Source organism: Hesperophylax consimilis, chromosome 17 (assembly GCF_061612785.1).
Source record: "Hesperophylax consimilis isolate HC1 chromosome 17, BYU_Hcon_1.0, whole genome shotgun sequence".
In the NCBI taxonomy this organism is placed as follows: Eukaryota; Metazoa; Arthropoda; class Insecta; order Trichoptera; family Limnephilidae; genus Hesperophylax; species Hesperophylax consimilis.
The window spans coordinates 14,271,861-14,289,782 of record NC_142852.1 but is presented as its reverse complement, the minus strand read 5'-3'; the positions used below and the strand labels follow the sequence as shown (position 1 = coordinate 14,289,782).

General features: G+C 33.8%; 1 protein-coding gene across 1 annotated transcript; it reads right to left on the bottom strand.

Moving 5' to 3' along the window:
• Nucleotides 1-1,771: 1,771 nt before the first annotated feature.
• LOC149416055 (uncharacterized) lies at nucleotides 1,772-3,895 on the bottom strand. Its single transcript, XM_089641864.1, has 6 exons — nucleotides 3,873-3,895; nucleotides 3,637-3,709; nucleotides 2,912-3,106; nucleotides 2,460-2,492; nucleotides 2,230-2,285; nucleotides 1,772-1,995 (listed from the first exon to the last, which is right to left on the bottom strand). The coding sequence occupies exons 1-6, from the start codon at nucleotides 3,893-3,895 to the stop codon at nucleotides 1,905-1,907; spliced, it is 471 nt and encodes a 156-aa protein (XP_089497990.1). The 3' UTR covers nucleotides 1,772-1,904.
• Nucleotides 3,896-17,922: the final 14,027 nt, after the last annotated feature.

Genomic DNA, 17,922 nt, shown 5'->3' with positions numbered 1-17,922 from the left:
TAACAATCGTCGGTTGTTATATTTTGATCGTGCTAGCATATGTCGTTAAGTGCTCATTGATGACGTATTTTAACGATATCGTATTGCTATAGGGCTATATCGACTTCTCATGCTAAGGCCCCAGTATACATTAAAGTGAGAATATTAAATATTATTGATATGTTAGGAAAACAAAAACAGTAATAAATAAATTTGCTTCGATTGCTAGAGATTTCCAGATGATAATTTTTCGCCGACATTTAAAAAATCATAACTTCGAATTTTAACATGGAAACAAAAAACTTATTAAAGTGCTATATAGTCATTATTCATTGACTATATAGCACTTTACCTGTATTTATCCGTTTATATCATATTCGTAGGATTTATTAAAAAAATAGTTAATATTTTGCCAAATCACTAGATAACTGCAATTTTTTTCAGTACAGCAATTGGCAAATATATTGCCAAAAGCGATCTAGTGATTAAAATGATCAAAAGTGAAGTTTATTAATTAGTTGTATTATGATGTTGACAAGTACTCGCACCCATCAGCTTCTTTGCTACAGGGAGCTACCAACGTGGAGTAGGCCAAGATCACTTCTTGGCGATAGGGCAAACTACCGTTAGCAAGTGCATAAAACTGTTTATGAAAGCAGTTTTAGAACATCTGTACAGAAGATGGATACATTTTCCGGCTACAAATGAAGCCCGCAAGCAAGTAGAGAGTAGTTTTAGGGAAAAATTAAACTTTCCACATGTTCTGGGATGCATCGATTGCACCCACATCGCCATCGTCACCCCTTCCAGACACGAGGAGCAGTACAAAAACCACAAAGGATTTTATTCGCTGAATGTTCAAGTGGTAAATATTTTTTCAGAAATAAAACAGCCGGATTGTTGTTTTCAAATTTTATTGAAGGTTTTTTATGTTTGCTAAACAGGTCTGCGATGCTACGTTGAAAATATTGAGCATCAACAAACGCTTCCCGGGTACTGTCCATGACCAATTCATTTGGAATAATAAATAGTTTAGTCAAAACTGAAATGAACAGACTATACAATCAGAGAATTGGGACATATTTCTTGCTAGGTATGTATTTCAACAACTCATGTAGTTATATGTACCTATTATAATGGGTGTTTTGTTTCAATCAGGCGATTCTGGATATACACTCGAGCCTTATCTGATGACACCAATATTGAATGCAGTCGAGGGGAGTGCCCAATACAGATACACAAAGGCGCACTGTGAGGCGAGATGTTCCGTAGAACGCCTATTTGGGGCATGGAAGGCTATATTCCGTTGCCTCAGGAAAGACAGAGTTCTCCATTATGAGCCCGATGCTGCTGGTCAAATAATTATTACTTGTGCTATACTATACAACATGATGAAGCACTATAAGTCAGTTTCCTTGTTGAACTATATGCTTATAATTATAATGATAATGTAGAGTTAAGAGAGGTTGAGCTGCTGCACCAGCCTGAAGATGTCAGCAGGGTTGTTGTAGCCCGCAGAGTGAGAGACGAACTAGTGCGAAAGTACTTCTCCCACGAATGATAATATATTAAATGCAATATTTCTCAAAAAGAACTTCAATAGTACTTTAAAACATTGTATTGTATGTACCTACATTGTAAAAACAATTCACGCCTCACAGAGACATTGCAAGAGTTTGAAGAACTGCTACTAATCAAGTATATGTATATGCAAAGTGCTGCATGCAATATTACACAACAAGTACTTTAAAATATTGTATTGTATGTGTCTAAATTGTAAAAAAATGACATTTGTTGTTGAGTTTCACTTTTTCACAAGAAACATAAAAATTATGAACATACAAAACGTTAATAAAAATAAAAATTTAACACACAAAGTATACAAAAAACTTATTATCTTGAAAATTATAAAAAAAACCTAAAAACTAATCGCAGTCATCCTCCGACTTCAACTGCAACGTATAGTTGGGCGAGTTAGCAAATGATGTTGACGGTTGTTTCGATGGTTGAGTTTGTCTAGAATTAGAAATGTTTTATTAGAGATCTCATTCATTCTACTTTCATCGTACCTCCTAGCTGGACTGCTTGCATCTCCAAGGACAATTGTTAATAATCGTGTTCCATCCCTTGTGAACATACTTCGCAATCTCTCAAGTGACATATTAAATAATGCAATATTTAATTTAATTTGTTCAGTTTTGTACATTAAATGTTTTTAAAAGCCTGTATAGATGTATAACAAATAAATACCTCGCCAACTGTCGTTGGAGTAAACAAACCCTTTCACGTTCCACTGCCGTGTATCTCTGAAACAAGAGATGATAATTCATTAATTTACTTACTTAATTTACCTTCTATAGTAAATTAGTTATTAGTGCCAGTGAGACGAGACCAGAAAAGCACCATGTCTATGTAGACACTGTATCTTGCCCGGTCTCGGGGTGCCCTGACAAATAATTACAAAAAGGAACAGGAAATACCTCAAAAATGTCAGCAAATCGATCCATTGAACTCTGAAATGATAAATAACAACTCATTAATTTAATTTAAATAACAATAGGTAGTCGACATACTAAAAGGAAGATTATAAATTAATTTTTTCATTTTGAATTTCTCGCTAAGCTGGATTTTACATGTTAATTAATTTTTTTTAACACAAAGAATATCTAAACAAACAGAACAATAAAAACTCCACCGCGGAAAATGGAAAAATAGTACATTGGGAATAGTACAATAAATAAATGAAATAAGTCAAAGCTGGGCATTTTATTTTGTTCTACTAAGATTTAATTCTAATTTAAAAGTACAGTGCCACACTTATAAGTTGGCGGTGGCCTAAACATGAATTGACGCTATTTCTTTATATTTTAATCTGGCAACTTACACGTATAGCGCTGTATTTGGGAGTGATTCGAAGAGAAATAGGAAATACCTTAAAAATATTGGAGAATTTATTAATAGCTCCCACAAGCTCCTTGGATGATTCGTTATTAGCCTCCTGCGCCATCACCATCTGAACCCCCACATCTGGCTTGTCAGTTAGCTTCCTCTTCTTGCTCGGGCGAGAAGGGGAAGCTAACTGCACCGTCTGTAAATCTGTGGGCCCTTCTCCAACTTCATCGGAATACTGTAAAACACACAAATAATTTTCATTGATAATGAAAGATCAACTAAATTTGACAGAATATATTATATTAACATTTTAAGACATTAGTGACCTCAACATCCTGCATTATGAGTTCAGGTCCCTCTCCTATACAGCTTTCTGGAAGTCCGCTGCCCTCAGAACTGGCTCTGCCGATGATGTTGATGACCTTCTGTGTCAGGTCAGTTAACACCGGTATCTCGGCAGTGTTTCCAGTCGTGAGGGCAGCTCACTTGGCATCGGCGTTTTGGGCGCGCGACTTACATTTTAAGTCACGCCATGTCTGTAAAATGTAAAAATAATGTCAGGTTAAAAGTGATTTACGGTCTTATATCAAGTGTCTCGATGATAGATTATATTAGAAGGTCAGCAAAGTTTGCTGCAACCAGTTTGTATAGGTAGGTACAAATACTCACTGTTTTCCACTGCTCGGCTGACTTAGCAGGACCCAATTCTGCCAGTTGTTCCGCCACATTTCCTTATTTTTTTGGGAACCCTGAGGTCCCACAAACCTTCAACTCCGAATGGTCAGCCATATAGCTGGTTAGCAGATCCATTTGACTGGTCGTCGACCTTACTCTCTTCCTGAAATCATAATATCAGCATTTTGAATAGGTTTCTTAAAATACTGCGTATGATTTAAATATTAGTAAAAATAACTTCAAAATTTTGACACAATAGAATGTAAGTATATCTCTTTGATAATAATGGAAATTCTTTCACATAAAAAGATAAATAAATAACTTACCCAGCTACCATTGCTTGCGACATCGTAAAATATTAAAAAAACACGGCGGTTACAATGATCAAGCTTGAAATCTGACGTTTGACGTCTGACGTCTATCCAATTCATAGACAATTCCGTCCCAGTATTGCCAGCGTATATCGATTTGTATTTATTGCCTTATCGATGTCGTTAGAGATATCAATAGCGTTCTCATGCTAGGGAAGTCGTTATAAAATGATCGGTAGATACGCTTAGCAATCCGATATCGTTAAGTTCGATCGATTCTCATGCTAAGGCCCGTGTGTATTGATCTTAAACGCTGTCAGATCACGTATTCTGGAGGAAAAAATGTCAAAATAACACGGAATTTAAGCAATTTACAAAGTATTTTCTGAAAGATTAGTAATATGTCTTGCTTTGATACATATCTTATTAAAAACCTTGTTTCTTGTTTTACTATCCAATATAAAAACATGGTAAAATATCCTGTATTAGATCTCAAATGTATAAAAAACGGCGCTTCGATTTTGACATTGTAAAATAGACTGTCTGTATTATACTATTCAATTAGTTAAAAAGGCAAAAATTATAATAATTGTTATTGGTAATTGTAGACAATGAAATTATCTTTCTAATTTAATACAATTTCAGTGTGTTAAATATACTTAACATAGTAATTTAGTTCTTGACATTTGGACAGTCCGTGATCAAATTCTTTAAAATATTTTTTCACCCACGATCTCTGAAAGGTTGTTTACGGTTAAAAATCAAGTCTTTTTTCCATAGACATGTATCATTTATTATCAAGTTATTAACAGAAAACATACAGAAATATAAAATATTTAATGTCGACTCGAAAAAGTACCTGTCACAGCAGTTTCGAAGTAAAAAATACGCAGGATTCACGCGATTATAAACAAACAGAAACCAACAACAAAATACAGGTTAACCCTTTCGTCCCGGAAAGAAAAAAATCACATTGGATCCGAAGCGGGGTCACTCAGTCCCCCAATTTGTTTTGCTTATTAAAAGGTGTTAATGACATAATTCGATGAAATTTGTTTTGGTTATAATTAGAGGGAAGTATATATTACATATTTCAGTAGTCATTATCAAAATCGTTTCATAAATAAAGTCATAATTAATGTTCTAATGAATTTAGACCATAACGCATATGTTTTCAAAGAAAACGGAGAAGGCGGGTACGTAGCAAGCATCGCGCCTCGTTTCCGAATCTCGACTGCCGATTGGCGATTAAGCGTCGACGTGGGTGGCTAGTTTCTTGCATAGGGTGGTCTGTAAATGATGGATATGTATTTTTTACTTTTATAGTTTATGAAAACTACTACGTACTACTAAACTAGGTACGGATGTTAAATATTTTGAAACAAATGTTGTATGTTGATATTTAATGTAGGTATTAAATTATTTTATTTCTACAATTATTCTTATTATTATTATGTATCTTTTCTCGGGAGATTTTTCAATGTGGATGAGTGTTTCAAGCTAATAATTATTGCTTATAAATAAATGTTACCCTTTGTGCTATGAAAAAAAATTCTTGTCTTAAACATTAGTTTACAAAAAAAAAAAAAATTAATATCTTATTTCTGATTGTTTTTATTATAATTTCATTTAGAGTATCATCTAGCATCGTGCCGCAGTTAACCTGTAATCATAAATGATGCGTTTGCTTGAATAGGTATATATTGAGTTTATAGTTTTTCACTGATCCATTTATGTAGGTATGTTTTACATTTTTAACGGTGAATGGTTTTGTTTTGTAATGTTTTATCAAATAAAATTGTAAAAAATAAGGTATTTTTAATAACTTCAAATTGTTAAAAATAAGGTATTTTTAAAGTATTGAAATCCAATCTTGAAATAAATATTTTTTTATTGTAGCCTGAGAATTCCCCGTTTTTGATAAACAATATTTATGAGAGATCTGGAAACGGTATTTATAAACTCGTAATAGGATACATATGAGAAACCGGAGAATTTCTCTCTTTTTCTTAGTAATGACGGCCCCCATGGTCAAATGGTTGAGATTCTGGGTCGCGGGTTCAAAATCCCAGCAAGCGCAAATTAATTCAATAATTATGTGATATTTCATAAATAATTCATAAAATATAATGCATTTAATATAATATATTTTCCGCACGGCCAAGGATGGGAAATGCGTTCAGTATTGCCCTGAACAAAAACCACCATTTAGAATAGAAACGTCATCATACTAGGAGGCTATCTCTTTTATGGTGACCATTTATAGGGATTGATTAAATAAACTGAAAATTGCAAAATTATAATAGAAAATAGAAAAAGACATTCGTAATATAAAACATAATTTTAATATAATTTTAAAATATCTTACACACATAATATCGTAGTAAAATGAAGAAATTTACAAAAAGACAAAAAACACACCTCAAAATATTATATTTTTACAAAAATACACCTCAACATTTTGGAAACACATAAGGTAGGTACCTACTTTATAATAAATGAGTTTTATGAAACAAACATTAGATATTAGCAAAAATTATTACACATATAGTATAATGAACATACCTATTACTGGTAAACAAGACATGTCGATCATCCAGTTGATTAGTCAGACATCTCTAAATACAAAGTTTTGAGATAATGAGGAAAGCAATGTTCGAATGCTCGCCATAAACCAAATATTATTTACATGTGTCTGTATTTTATAAATTAAATATGCTATAAAAAAATAACACCGGGAAGTATAACGGTTCGGTACATTAGTACGACATTTTTAAATTTTCTACAAATAACCCAGAAAACATATATTTTGTTTGTTTTTTCATTTTACATATAACTGTATACTCAACTCAAATTCCGATTCTTCGGAGATGTCTGACTAATCAACTGGACGATCGTTATATTTACATATTATACACAAATCGCGTGATGAAAATCACAACTTGAAATGTAAGATATTTACTCTTTATCGTATTATTACAAAGAATTTTTTTTCTTGAGCAAGTGGAATGTAACATATACACACGGCACGAGTTCCCAAAATTGAAGATGAAATAAACGAAAATTATAACCTAGCTAGAAGACAATAACTTTTTAAATAAAAATTCACAATTTAGAAAAACACACACAACACGATGAAAGTTAAACCCAAACAACATGGAATAAAATCAGCATTATTAAATAGCGAATAATTCTGTCAGCTATTAATTTTGGTACATACATATCCCAAACTTTAATTTATTGGTAAATCGAATAAATATACTCCAGAATAAATTGTATGAAAAAATGAAATGCAAAGTGATTACCAAGAAATAATCTAATCTAAAATTGGGATCATATTTATAAAAGAAGACAAAACAAAAACAAGCTGACGTTAACAACACAATTTTTGCGTAATTTGATGGAAAAACATAAAATATAATGTTATAAGAAGGTACAGTAACTATTGGATATTATGTCCGGTTTTTGACAACATTTCACTTGTAAGATATTATAGCGTAATGACTCCTGGATATATACTTATTGCACAAGACTGCAAAAGTGAACTAGATGTTCTGGAAAACATTGTAAAATTGATATCAAGTTATCAATAAACAATCGCATAAATTAACAATTTCCAAATGACCACTATGCTTTGAGCAATTGAAACCTTTATACATAAATTTAAATGGAAAATGAGAAAAGTGCACCACGTCTAAAACAGTAGAGGGACTTCTTATAAAAAAGTGATAAACAGAGAAATGATTAAAAGCACAAAAGATATGGTCGAAAAATGTTTGTTTTCTTATAGAAAAATATGTTGTTCATTTACCAAATGTTAGTAAGTGACTACATGCACTATCATGAATGCTTTAATTATTTAAAATACACGTAATTTATTATTAAAAACTATAATATTAATATGAAATAAACAAAACGGATTTTTATGCAAAATATTTTCCAACGTGATCATTTTAAAAATGAAACAATTCGACTGAGAATACACCAAGATAACACAAACAACCAGTACACTAATTGAGTTTGTGTAATCAAATGAACGTGAACAAATTCTAAAATACTAGACAAACCTAAAATTGCAGATCATGGCACCATTAGTATAGTGATGACTTGAAAAGAAACAGCAAAAATACTAGAAAAAGTGAATAATAGAAGAAATTTCTAAAGGTCGGATATGCTTATTACAAAAATGACAGATTGTTTGTTAATTTTAAAGTTCTATGAAATTTCTATTCAAGTTCTGTTATGATATCAGTATAGGCCAGGTACTTCACAGAACTGAAATAATATCGGAACTTGAATAGAACTTTCGCAGAACCTGAAAATTAACATCAAAATTTGATGAATTGTTTAAAATCTGTCAAAAGATCCGTCCTAAGCAACTTTTATTATTTTAACAACATTCATTATTGGCATTGTCCTTGATAGTTTTACAGTTAGTACAAAAATTTTCTTGGACCCTGTGCAGAACACAAATAGATTTCCTGCAAGTATAACAACACAGCTTAGTTTTTCTATCAATGTTGCGCGGGCAAAGATAACACCGTCTTCGTATTGCCTTGGTAGGTAAAACTTGTACTTCATTTAATACAATATCGTCGCTTGTGCTCGGCATAACTTTTTCAAATAATTCGAAGCCGTATTGCTGCGCTTTGTGAAATTTTACACCGCTTTCTTTTCTACTTTTAATGTTGTTTTTCACTAAGTCCATGGCCAACTCCCTGATAAAGATTTTTCGTCTGCTTCGGTCATTTGAATGCCATTCTGGATATTTAGTGATCCAAATAACATAAGCATTCAAGGCAGCCATATCTAAAATCTCCATGAAAATACGAAATGGCCACCTTCTTGTCGACCTAACGCAGGAATATTCCCTTGTCATTTTGTCCCCGGTGTCTACAGCCCCCTTTGTTGAGTTGTAATGTAATATTATATCTGGCTTTTTTGACTCTGACGCTGATGAAATTTTGTCGTCGTGGAATTCGGTTGAAAGAAGAGCCACTGCACTCTTCTTTTTCGGCACATAAGAAACAATTGTAAGTGCATCGGTAAAACCAAAAAGGCTTGTATGTAATTCCCTTTGCGGAGAAGGTAAAAATTCTTTTGGAATTTCTCTTTTATTCGACCTCAATGTACCAGTCAGCGTCAAATTATTATCCAATAATTTATTGGCAAGAGGTATTGACGTGAAAAAGTTGTCTGTCGTAACACCTCTTCCAGAACCGTAATATGGTGCTACTAAGTCAGTTACGACTCGTAACCCCTGATTTACTTCTCGGGCATTGCCAATTTTGCCCGTGTATACTTGAGTATTTAAAATATAGGCTGTTTTGGCATCAGCTGCCACCCATATTTTAATTCCGTATCGTCCAGGTTTGCTTTTCATGTATACACGGAAAGGACATGATCCCCGGTACGTCGCCAAACGTTCGTCTACGGTGATGTGGGAATCCGGGGAGTAATTTCTAGTGCAAGCTGCGTTAAAATTTTCATAAATTGATTTTATCGCCTCCAGTTTTGTCCCACTTTGTGCGATTCTTTCGTGCCTAGTCACTCTATCATCAAATCGTAGAGTACTAAATAAGAATGCAAATCTATCTCTAGACATAGCTGCTGTATAAAAAAATTGCCTAAATAGATCATTCGTTGTCCACAACTCTTTCAACTGCATCTTTCTGCAACGGTTTCTCCCAGCAGCAAGCAATATGCCGATAAAGGATTTAATTTCATCCGTAGAAATTGATGCATCATCGGCTGTGCCCTTGTTTTCCCTCACACAAAAACGTTGGGTTTCAGTAACTATTTCTTTGAGAATATCGTCAGTAATAAACAATGAAAATGCGTCTCCAATAGATGAAATATTTTTGCTTTCATTTGTCAGGCCAGGACGAGAGTAAACAATATTGTGTTGCCTACTACGGGATTGTGTCGGAGGAACGGAACTCCACTTAAATCCAGATTTGGAAGTAAAAGATTTTTCTTCCGTTTCATCAGTAATCTTTTCGGCATCTTCGTCAGAGGTGTCGGATTCACTTTCAGAAGAACTTTCAAAAGAAACATGATCTTCAATGTCCGATGTGTTTTGAATGTTTTCAAATTCAAAATCACTGTTTGACTCATCACTACCAGAGTCTTTCTCTAATAACGCTCGCACCTGCTCAGCGTTTAAAAATTTTTTGGGCATTTTTTTAGAATTGTGTAAATTTAAAAAGTAAGTAGGTAAACTTGATATCGTAACTGAATCTGCAATCAGAGCCTGCAATCTGTAATCAGAAAAAAGTAATTATGTAGCATCAACCCACTTACTTTTCAATAATAACTAACTAAATATCTAATCATCACGTCGTTTCCCGCAGGGGTACCTAGGCAGAGAGGACAGACCGCCAAAAACTCGGTCTTGGTACACACTCTTTGCCTCATTCACATTCATATATCGTCTCATATATATATATATATATGAGACGATATATGAATATATATATACAGTCAAACTTGGTTATAGCGAGCACAAAAAACTAAATTTTCTCCTTAGAGCGATTACTCGTTTTATCCAAAATAGGTTTTCTAAAAGTCGTAAGTACCTACCTACCTGCCCCTACTATTAATATATGTGTAGTGTATTAGAAAACAACACTTTTATTCATAAAATTTATAATCAATGATTGTTTTTAATTTTTCGTTTTCCCGCTCCACAATTCCTTTCTCAAAACAATCAACACATTATAACTACCTTCACCTGGTTCGAGGCTTCCAAGAAAAATAACATTAAATTGCCAGTCGTAATATAATCAATAGCATGGGCATATTGTAATTTTACTCATTGCACTTACATCAGCCTTGCATTCTTTGCAGATTTCCACATTTCTCATACGATCAAATATGGTTTTACCACACATACTCCTCAGGGATCTCATATCAACAGCATTCAGTCTACTTTCATCATCATCATCTGCCAGTTCCATGCCTCACTGCCATACATCAGGGTAGGTACAAGCATTCCACTGTGGACTACTAGCTTCGCTTCTTTAGACAGCTTTTTGTTGGCGCCAACGGAATTCAGTCCTCCATTAATGGAGTTACCTGCATTTACCCATCTTTCAATATCTCTATCAGCCTTCCCATCTGAGATTGATATTCTCAAAATATCTCAAATCGAAAATTTATGCATCCAAAAAATAACCATGGGTGCCTTCCGTTGATTATGTGTTTACATTTTTATGTTTTTAATGATCTATCAAATAACGAAGATAAAATAAAATAAATAACAAAAACATCTTGAAATTATTATTTCACATAAAGAAAAGAATTAAATGATACCTTTTTGTTAATTATAATTAATGTAAGACTAAATTTAACGCTTCTTGAGGTGAATTTTCACAAAAACGGCGCTATTTAAATCATATGGTCATATTCTAATGCGTGAAAAACTAGTAGGTACTATTAGTACTACTAGTAGTACGATTATTCTATAAATTGTATGGTTTGAGCAATGGAATACATAATGTTTACATGAAAATAAATTTAGAATTAATATAATAATTTTTATCATAAAATAAAAGAATATGGGAACCAAATGAACATTTTGAGTAAAAGCGCAAAAACAAGCTGCAATAATATGCAGTTATAATAATAATACACCGAGAAATTTTGACACTGATACCATCAATAAAAGCAAACTATTAAAATGCAATATTTTAATATTGTGGAGAATAAATAATGTTTATGAATGTAAGTAAGTCCAAAGTCATGGTATTTGAAAGAGAGAGTATGAAAACAGTGTGCAATATAGTTGTGAATGATGAATACTTGGAGCAAGTGGATGAGTTTGTGTATTTGGGAAGTATGTTTACGAGAGATGGGAAGGCTGATAGGGATATTGAAAGAAGGGTGAATGCAGGTAACTCCATAAATGGTGGGTTAAATGCCGTAGGCGCCAACAAAAAGCTGTCCAAAGAAGCAAAGCTGGCAGTCCACAATGGAGTGCTGGTACCTACCCTGATGTATGGCAGTGAAGCATGGAACTGGCAGAGGAAGGATGAAAGTAGGCTGAATGCTGTAGAGATGAGATCCCTGAGGCGTACGTGTGGTAAAACCATGTATGATCGTGTGAGTAATGTGGATATCCGCAAAGAATGCAAGGCTGATGTGAGCGTAATGAGTAAAATTAAGAAAGGGACCCTCAGATGGTTTGGGCATGTAGAGCGAATGAATGAAGAAAGGAGCGTAAGGAGAATATATGACGCAAGTGTGAATGGTGTAAGAAGTAGGGGACGCCCGAGGAAGACATGGCACGATCAAGTGAATCAGATACTTGAGTCGGGTCATGTCAAGAGTCAGAAAAATAGAAGAGTATGTATGAGACGATGTATGAATGTGAATGAGGCAAAGAGTGTGTGCCAAGACCGAGTTGTTTGGCGGTCCGTCCTCTCTGCCTACCCCTGCGGGGAAACGGCGTGATGGTTAGTTAGTTAGTTAACACCCCTGAAACATATACTTTTATACGCCATTGCATAAGATAAATGTACTTACCAATCTGAAGACGCCCGTAGCACTGTGAAACTGGTCCGTTCCCAAAGAGAATTATTTAACACCAAAACACAAGTTAGCAATAACCGAAAACACTATTTATTCGCTGCAGTCTTCAATCATACTGTACTTTAAACTTTTGAGCAAGTTCTATCTTCCAAATTCCAACAAATTTAAAAAAATAATTGTCTCTTTCTGGTCTATTTGTATTTCATACGACAAACAGAGACGGATGCAATTTTAATTGTGTTCCTAAAATGTGTTGCTCATAGAATGTATAAGGACACCTGCGCCGGATGTTACCCAGACGAAATGGTCTGGGACCGCCAAGTGAATATCTTAGTATTTCAAAAGGACATATGAGAAGCGCTGTGTCACCGATTCGGATTAAGTCCTTTTCATTAATAACTAAGAAATTACTTACTATCCCTTAAAAATTGTCCAGTTACCGCCTCTCCCATTTCAATTCCGGTCAATCATTAGGTAAAGCAAAATGGTAAAGTGATAATAAGAATACTAGCGTGACTCAATTATAACGGTGTAGCCCTTTTTATTACAATGCAAAATTTATCTTTCGGCTACCGGCTTCGGCAGGATCTTCGTCCAGTTCGTGGAAACGTTTATAAAGTCCCGCCCCGTAAAAAATATTCTATCAGATTTAGATGTAATTTATTTAATATCTTAAAAAGTAGTAATGCGATATAAATTTTTTAAATGCAGATCGATAGCTGAATAGTTTTTCTAAGATTACCTAAATTATTTGTTATATGGTGTAAAAAACCATCTAGATACAGCTTAAAACTCTAGTTAGTGTAGAATTATAACCCCGGTCCGGGGTGGAAGTGTTAACTCATTGGCTATATAGCACTATAATAAGTTTGTATTACTTCATGTAAAAATTCTAAGTTATGTTTTTTTAAGGTTGGCGAAAAATTAAAAAAATGATCGTCTGGATATCTCGAGCAATCGAGGCAAAATTATTTATTTCGCGTGGTCGCTGCTTCAGTGGTTAGTAACAAATAGTCAAATTAGTTTATTTTATATGTCTAGTTTATATGTAGTTCTACCTTTTTATTACATCATCATAATGAATATTCTCTCAACACCTTCTTTAAATTTATTTTGTGCGTATATATTCTTGTATTTTGTGTTTTTATTTGTTATTATTATACCCTATTTATTTATCAGGTCTCAATATGTATTGTTAAAACAATAACCTATTGATTTACTTTTCTGTTTACACTGTTACATTCTTTATGTTGTGTACTATTCCTAAGTTAAAAATATCTAAAAGGCATATAAAGTTTTTAAAACTAAAAAGTATCACAACAGTATATACTTACTATTTATATATGAAAGGTATAAATATTTAAGTAATAAGATAATTAAGAGGGAAACAAAAAAAAAATAATGTGTGTTGAATCATTGACTGCCTTATTGATTTATTTATTTTTTTCAATAGCGTTGGATGTTGAAAGAAAATAACTATCATTTCCAACAGCTAGTCATATATTGATACAGTAATTTCTTCTAAATGTGTTTTGTGCTTATATTATTGTATTTCATGTTTATATTTAAAAAATAAAATTACTGTACATGTAATTATGAGTTTGTTTTTCAGCTTCCTTCTGATAAAACGCTGTCCTGAGAAAAAGAGTTGTAAAGGAAGATACTTTAAAGGTAATTTCTTTCTTAGGACAGGGCTTTGTCAGGTGGGATCTTGTGGTCTTGGGTGACATTTTACTTATGTTTTAGGCTAATGAATTGGGTTTTCGGTAGGTTCTGAAGCAGAATTATATTGTCTATGATTGCGCCTTTTTTAAAAATTTCTTCTATCCTTTGTCGATGGTATGGTGTGACGTCAGCGATGCGTGGTGTCTACAAATTTGCCAGATCTAAGGTTAAAACTTGACCGAGCCAAACGTACGGAAAGAGGGCGGAGTTATCAATTTATTTATTGATACATTACTCTACAGTACTTCACATTTCAATTCAGCAACGTTGGCCTCACTGGGTTGTTCACCCGTGCTGAGGCCCCCATTTTAAAATATACGAATTTATACATTTAAACAAAAAACAACATTAAAATAAAGATAAATTTACACCAAAAATAAAGATTAGAAATCAAAATCCAATTCTCACACCAAATCTATAGATAGTTGATTTATGGTTCGTGACAGCATGTTTCATTTTACAGAAAATAAATACGTAAATGTGAAGGCACTTGAGAAAAAAGATGACACTAAAGTATTGTCGTTATGTTATTATGTATCATTTCTAGCCCGAGTAGACTTTTTTACTATTAGTCCCTTTTTTCGCGACTCTACCAGCCGGCCAATGATATATAACACCCATGTGTTATATACCATTGCAGCCGGCTGACAACCAGCGGTACAGAATGTTATAGAGTAGAGGAGAGGCGTATTTATCGTACCCAGTAAAAGTACCGGGTATATTCATGCCGTACTTTGTACTTGTGACAAATCTCCAAAATACCTGGTTCCAAACTATTTGGTTTAATATTTGTACCACAGGTCTTGAAGTACTTCGTCCTTTAAAATATTACTGACTTCTCACTCTAGTCGGTTAGAAAGTTATAAGAGGAAAAGGGACAAAGAAATATTTTTGCTTTCGGCACTCTAAAATACAGATGCCTTTTCGCTCTTTCCTATTAGAAAGGTGTACGAGGAAAAAGGACAGTTATGAGTATTTAGCCACGGTAATCTCCATTGTCTGATGGTGAATGTCTATGGAAAAACTGTTGACAGCTGAGTGTCTATGGCATGGTGTTTGACATTTTCACATCTTGAACTTTGTGTAGTTACTGCGCCGTTGTGGAGATTTTATTGGCAGATTTTAATAAATTGTTTATCCGATACTAGCGAGATGGCTTTGTACCACTGGGATATTCCACATCCTCTACAAGATAGTGGAGGGTGGCCGAACTCCACTATTGAAAAATACTTCGCAGATTAAAATTTGCTTTCAGCGCATTCGAAGATAAAGTCACGAAATAGTTGATTTTTAAAACCTTCCGTAGTATTCCAGGAATAATATGGCGGTAGAGGCGACGGAAAGGCTTCTGCATTGAATTTATCAGGTAAAAAATTAACATAAACATTCAATAACAAGAATCTTATGTCTTGAAAATAGAATACAGATCTTTGTGAGGTTATGATGTGTTCTGGTAATTTCCTAGGTATTGCTGACTACTTGTGCGCGCATACTCTGATCAAATCTCACACCAGGGTCTACCATCTTTACGATTGAGATGTATTCAGGGCAACGCAGAATGGTTGAAAGAAAGTAGAAGAGAAAACTTGTTATTTTACATGTAATTCATTAACAATGTCACCGGCCAAATGCCTGTGTCGAAAAAGTGTTATGAATCGATCAATTGAAACGAAAACATTGGCAAAACCAATAACTATATTAATCCACTGCTTTAATGCTTTCAGGAAGAATAGGAATGAGTATTAGCGTTGATTAGAATGAACCAGAAAATCCAAATTCTGCTGCCGATGTCGAGGCGTTTTAAACAGGTTTTGAGTTAACAGTAAGTTACCTGTAGAGATGATATTATAGACAGCAATGTAGGAAAGCGTGTTAATTTAATTTCATGACCATATACCTAATATATGTTTTGTTAGGCAGTGTAATACGCCTTACAACATTCCGCTACGAATGTACAAAAAAATAAAAATCATATAAAAAAAACTCTCAAACATTATTTATTTAGAACACCTGTAAGTAATAATATTCCTTCTTGTTCCTCCCCTCCCTTCCCCTCAACTTCCCTTCTCAGTGCCCAGCACGCCTAAGGTCCCCGTGACTCGCCGTCCCCCGATACCCATGGTAGGTATAAAATATTTAAGAATATTTTGTACCTCAGCACGCCTCAGGTCCCCGTCACTCTCCGTCCCCAGTACCCAGATACTTGGGTGCGCCTGTTCTCACATTGCTGGAGGAATGGGGGCGGAGTACGAAGTTTGCCGAGTGAACACGAAGGCTCAAAGCGGCTCGGAACTACGAAGTTTGCCGAGTGTACACGAAGCGTGTCACATAAAACAACTTATTGTAGGTAGATATAGAATTGACAATAATGTTATGGACATGGACCATTTTACAAAAATTTGAAAAAATAGTAAAACTTTTACAATCGAATGTGTAGGTAGAACATTAAGGTAAACTTATTAACACATATTTTCAAGAAGACATACAAGTTCATCATATTAATGTCAATGACAACTGGTTACTACCTACTCCTATAATCCAAACTAATTTTTAATGAGAATGATGCATGTCAGCCAAGAAAACATGATTCATTCCAACTCCATTGTTGATTTTTAAAATGGCATGTTGTTGGTTGTAGCCTACCCCCACGAATAATGAACGGATAAAATTTTGTATTAAGGTGACCTTTTTGTAAACAGCAGAGCAGGACTGAAATAGCTGATCAAGTATGTGGGCTTGCTGAAAATGATTTTGGCAGAGTAAATAACATTCTGTAATCAAATATTTTGTGCATTCGGAAAGCTGCTTCTTACTGAAATTTAATTTTCTTATACTACATATTAGTTTAGATTAGATTGAAAAGGATTCAATATTATGATGATTACATAAACAAATCCATCATCACAGTACTTACTGTGTAAAGAGCCAAAAGTGTAATCAGAGGATAGACTGCCTATTAACTATTGTCTAACCATTTTTCATGTTATAAAATGAGGTCCCTGAGGCTGTTTTCCGAATTTTGATTACCTATTTGTGAAGATCCAGACAGAATGTAAAACTAATGTAAGCTTAATGAATAAGTTTATAAAAGGGATGCCATTAAATACTATGGTTGGGACAGGTCAAAAGGATAAATGAAGGAAGTCACTTGAATCAGGTCATGACAAGAGTCAGAAAAACATAAAAGTAAGAATGTGAAAGAAGCAAGAAGTGTGTCCCAAGACAGAGTTGTGGTTCAACTTATTCGGTAGATTACAAGTTGTTCAAAAGAAGTAGTGTTTACAGAAAATATCAAGACAAATAAAATAATCAATCATATTCATAAAAGCGACTTTATTAGGTAATAGAAAATGTAAAAAAATATAATATTAAGTATGACAATCATTTACCAGTATCACAATGCCATGAAATACAATATCCATCATATTCCTAGTACTAAGCAGAATCATGCAGAAATCCAACCAAAATAAAGAGTTTTTTTCACAACATAAAACAAAAAGCTAAGAATAGCCATCAAACCTTACAACTATTGTGACTTGCACAAAGTGATATAATTATTGAGATTTTTAAAATTATGAGTTTGAAGATGACAAGCAGAAAGCAGTTTGAATCCAAGCCACAAACATTGAACAATGGCGATAACTTAAAAATAGCATTTAAATAATGGCAAAACTAATGTGATTTACGTACATACATAATGAATCACATAAATAAAAATAATAAAAATCAACTGGCTCAATGTTAATGGTAAATACGGTGGAGGTAAATTCAGTCACGCTTGATTCTTGTCATCCTGAAGATATATAAT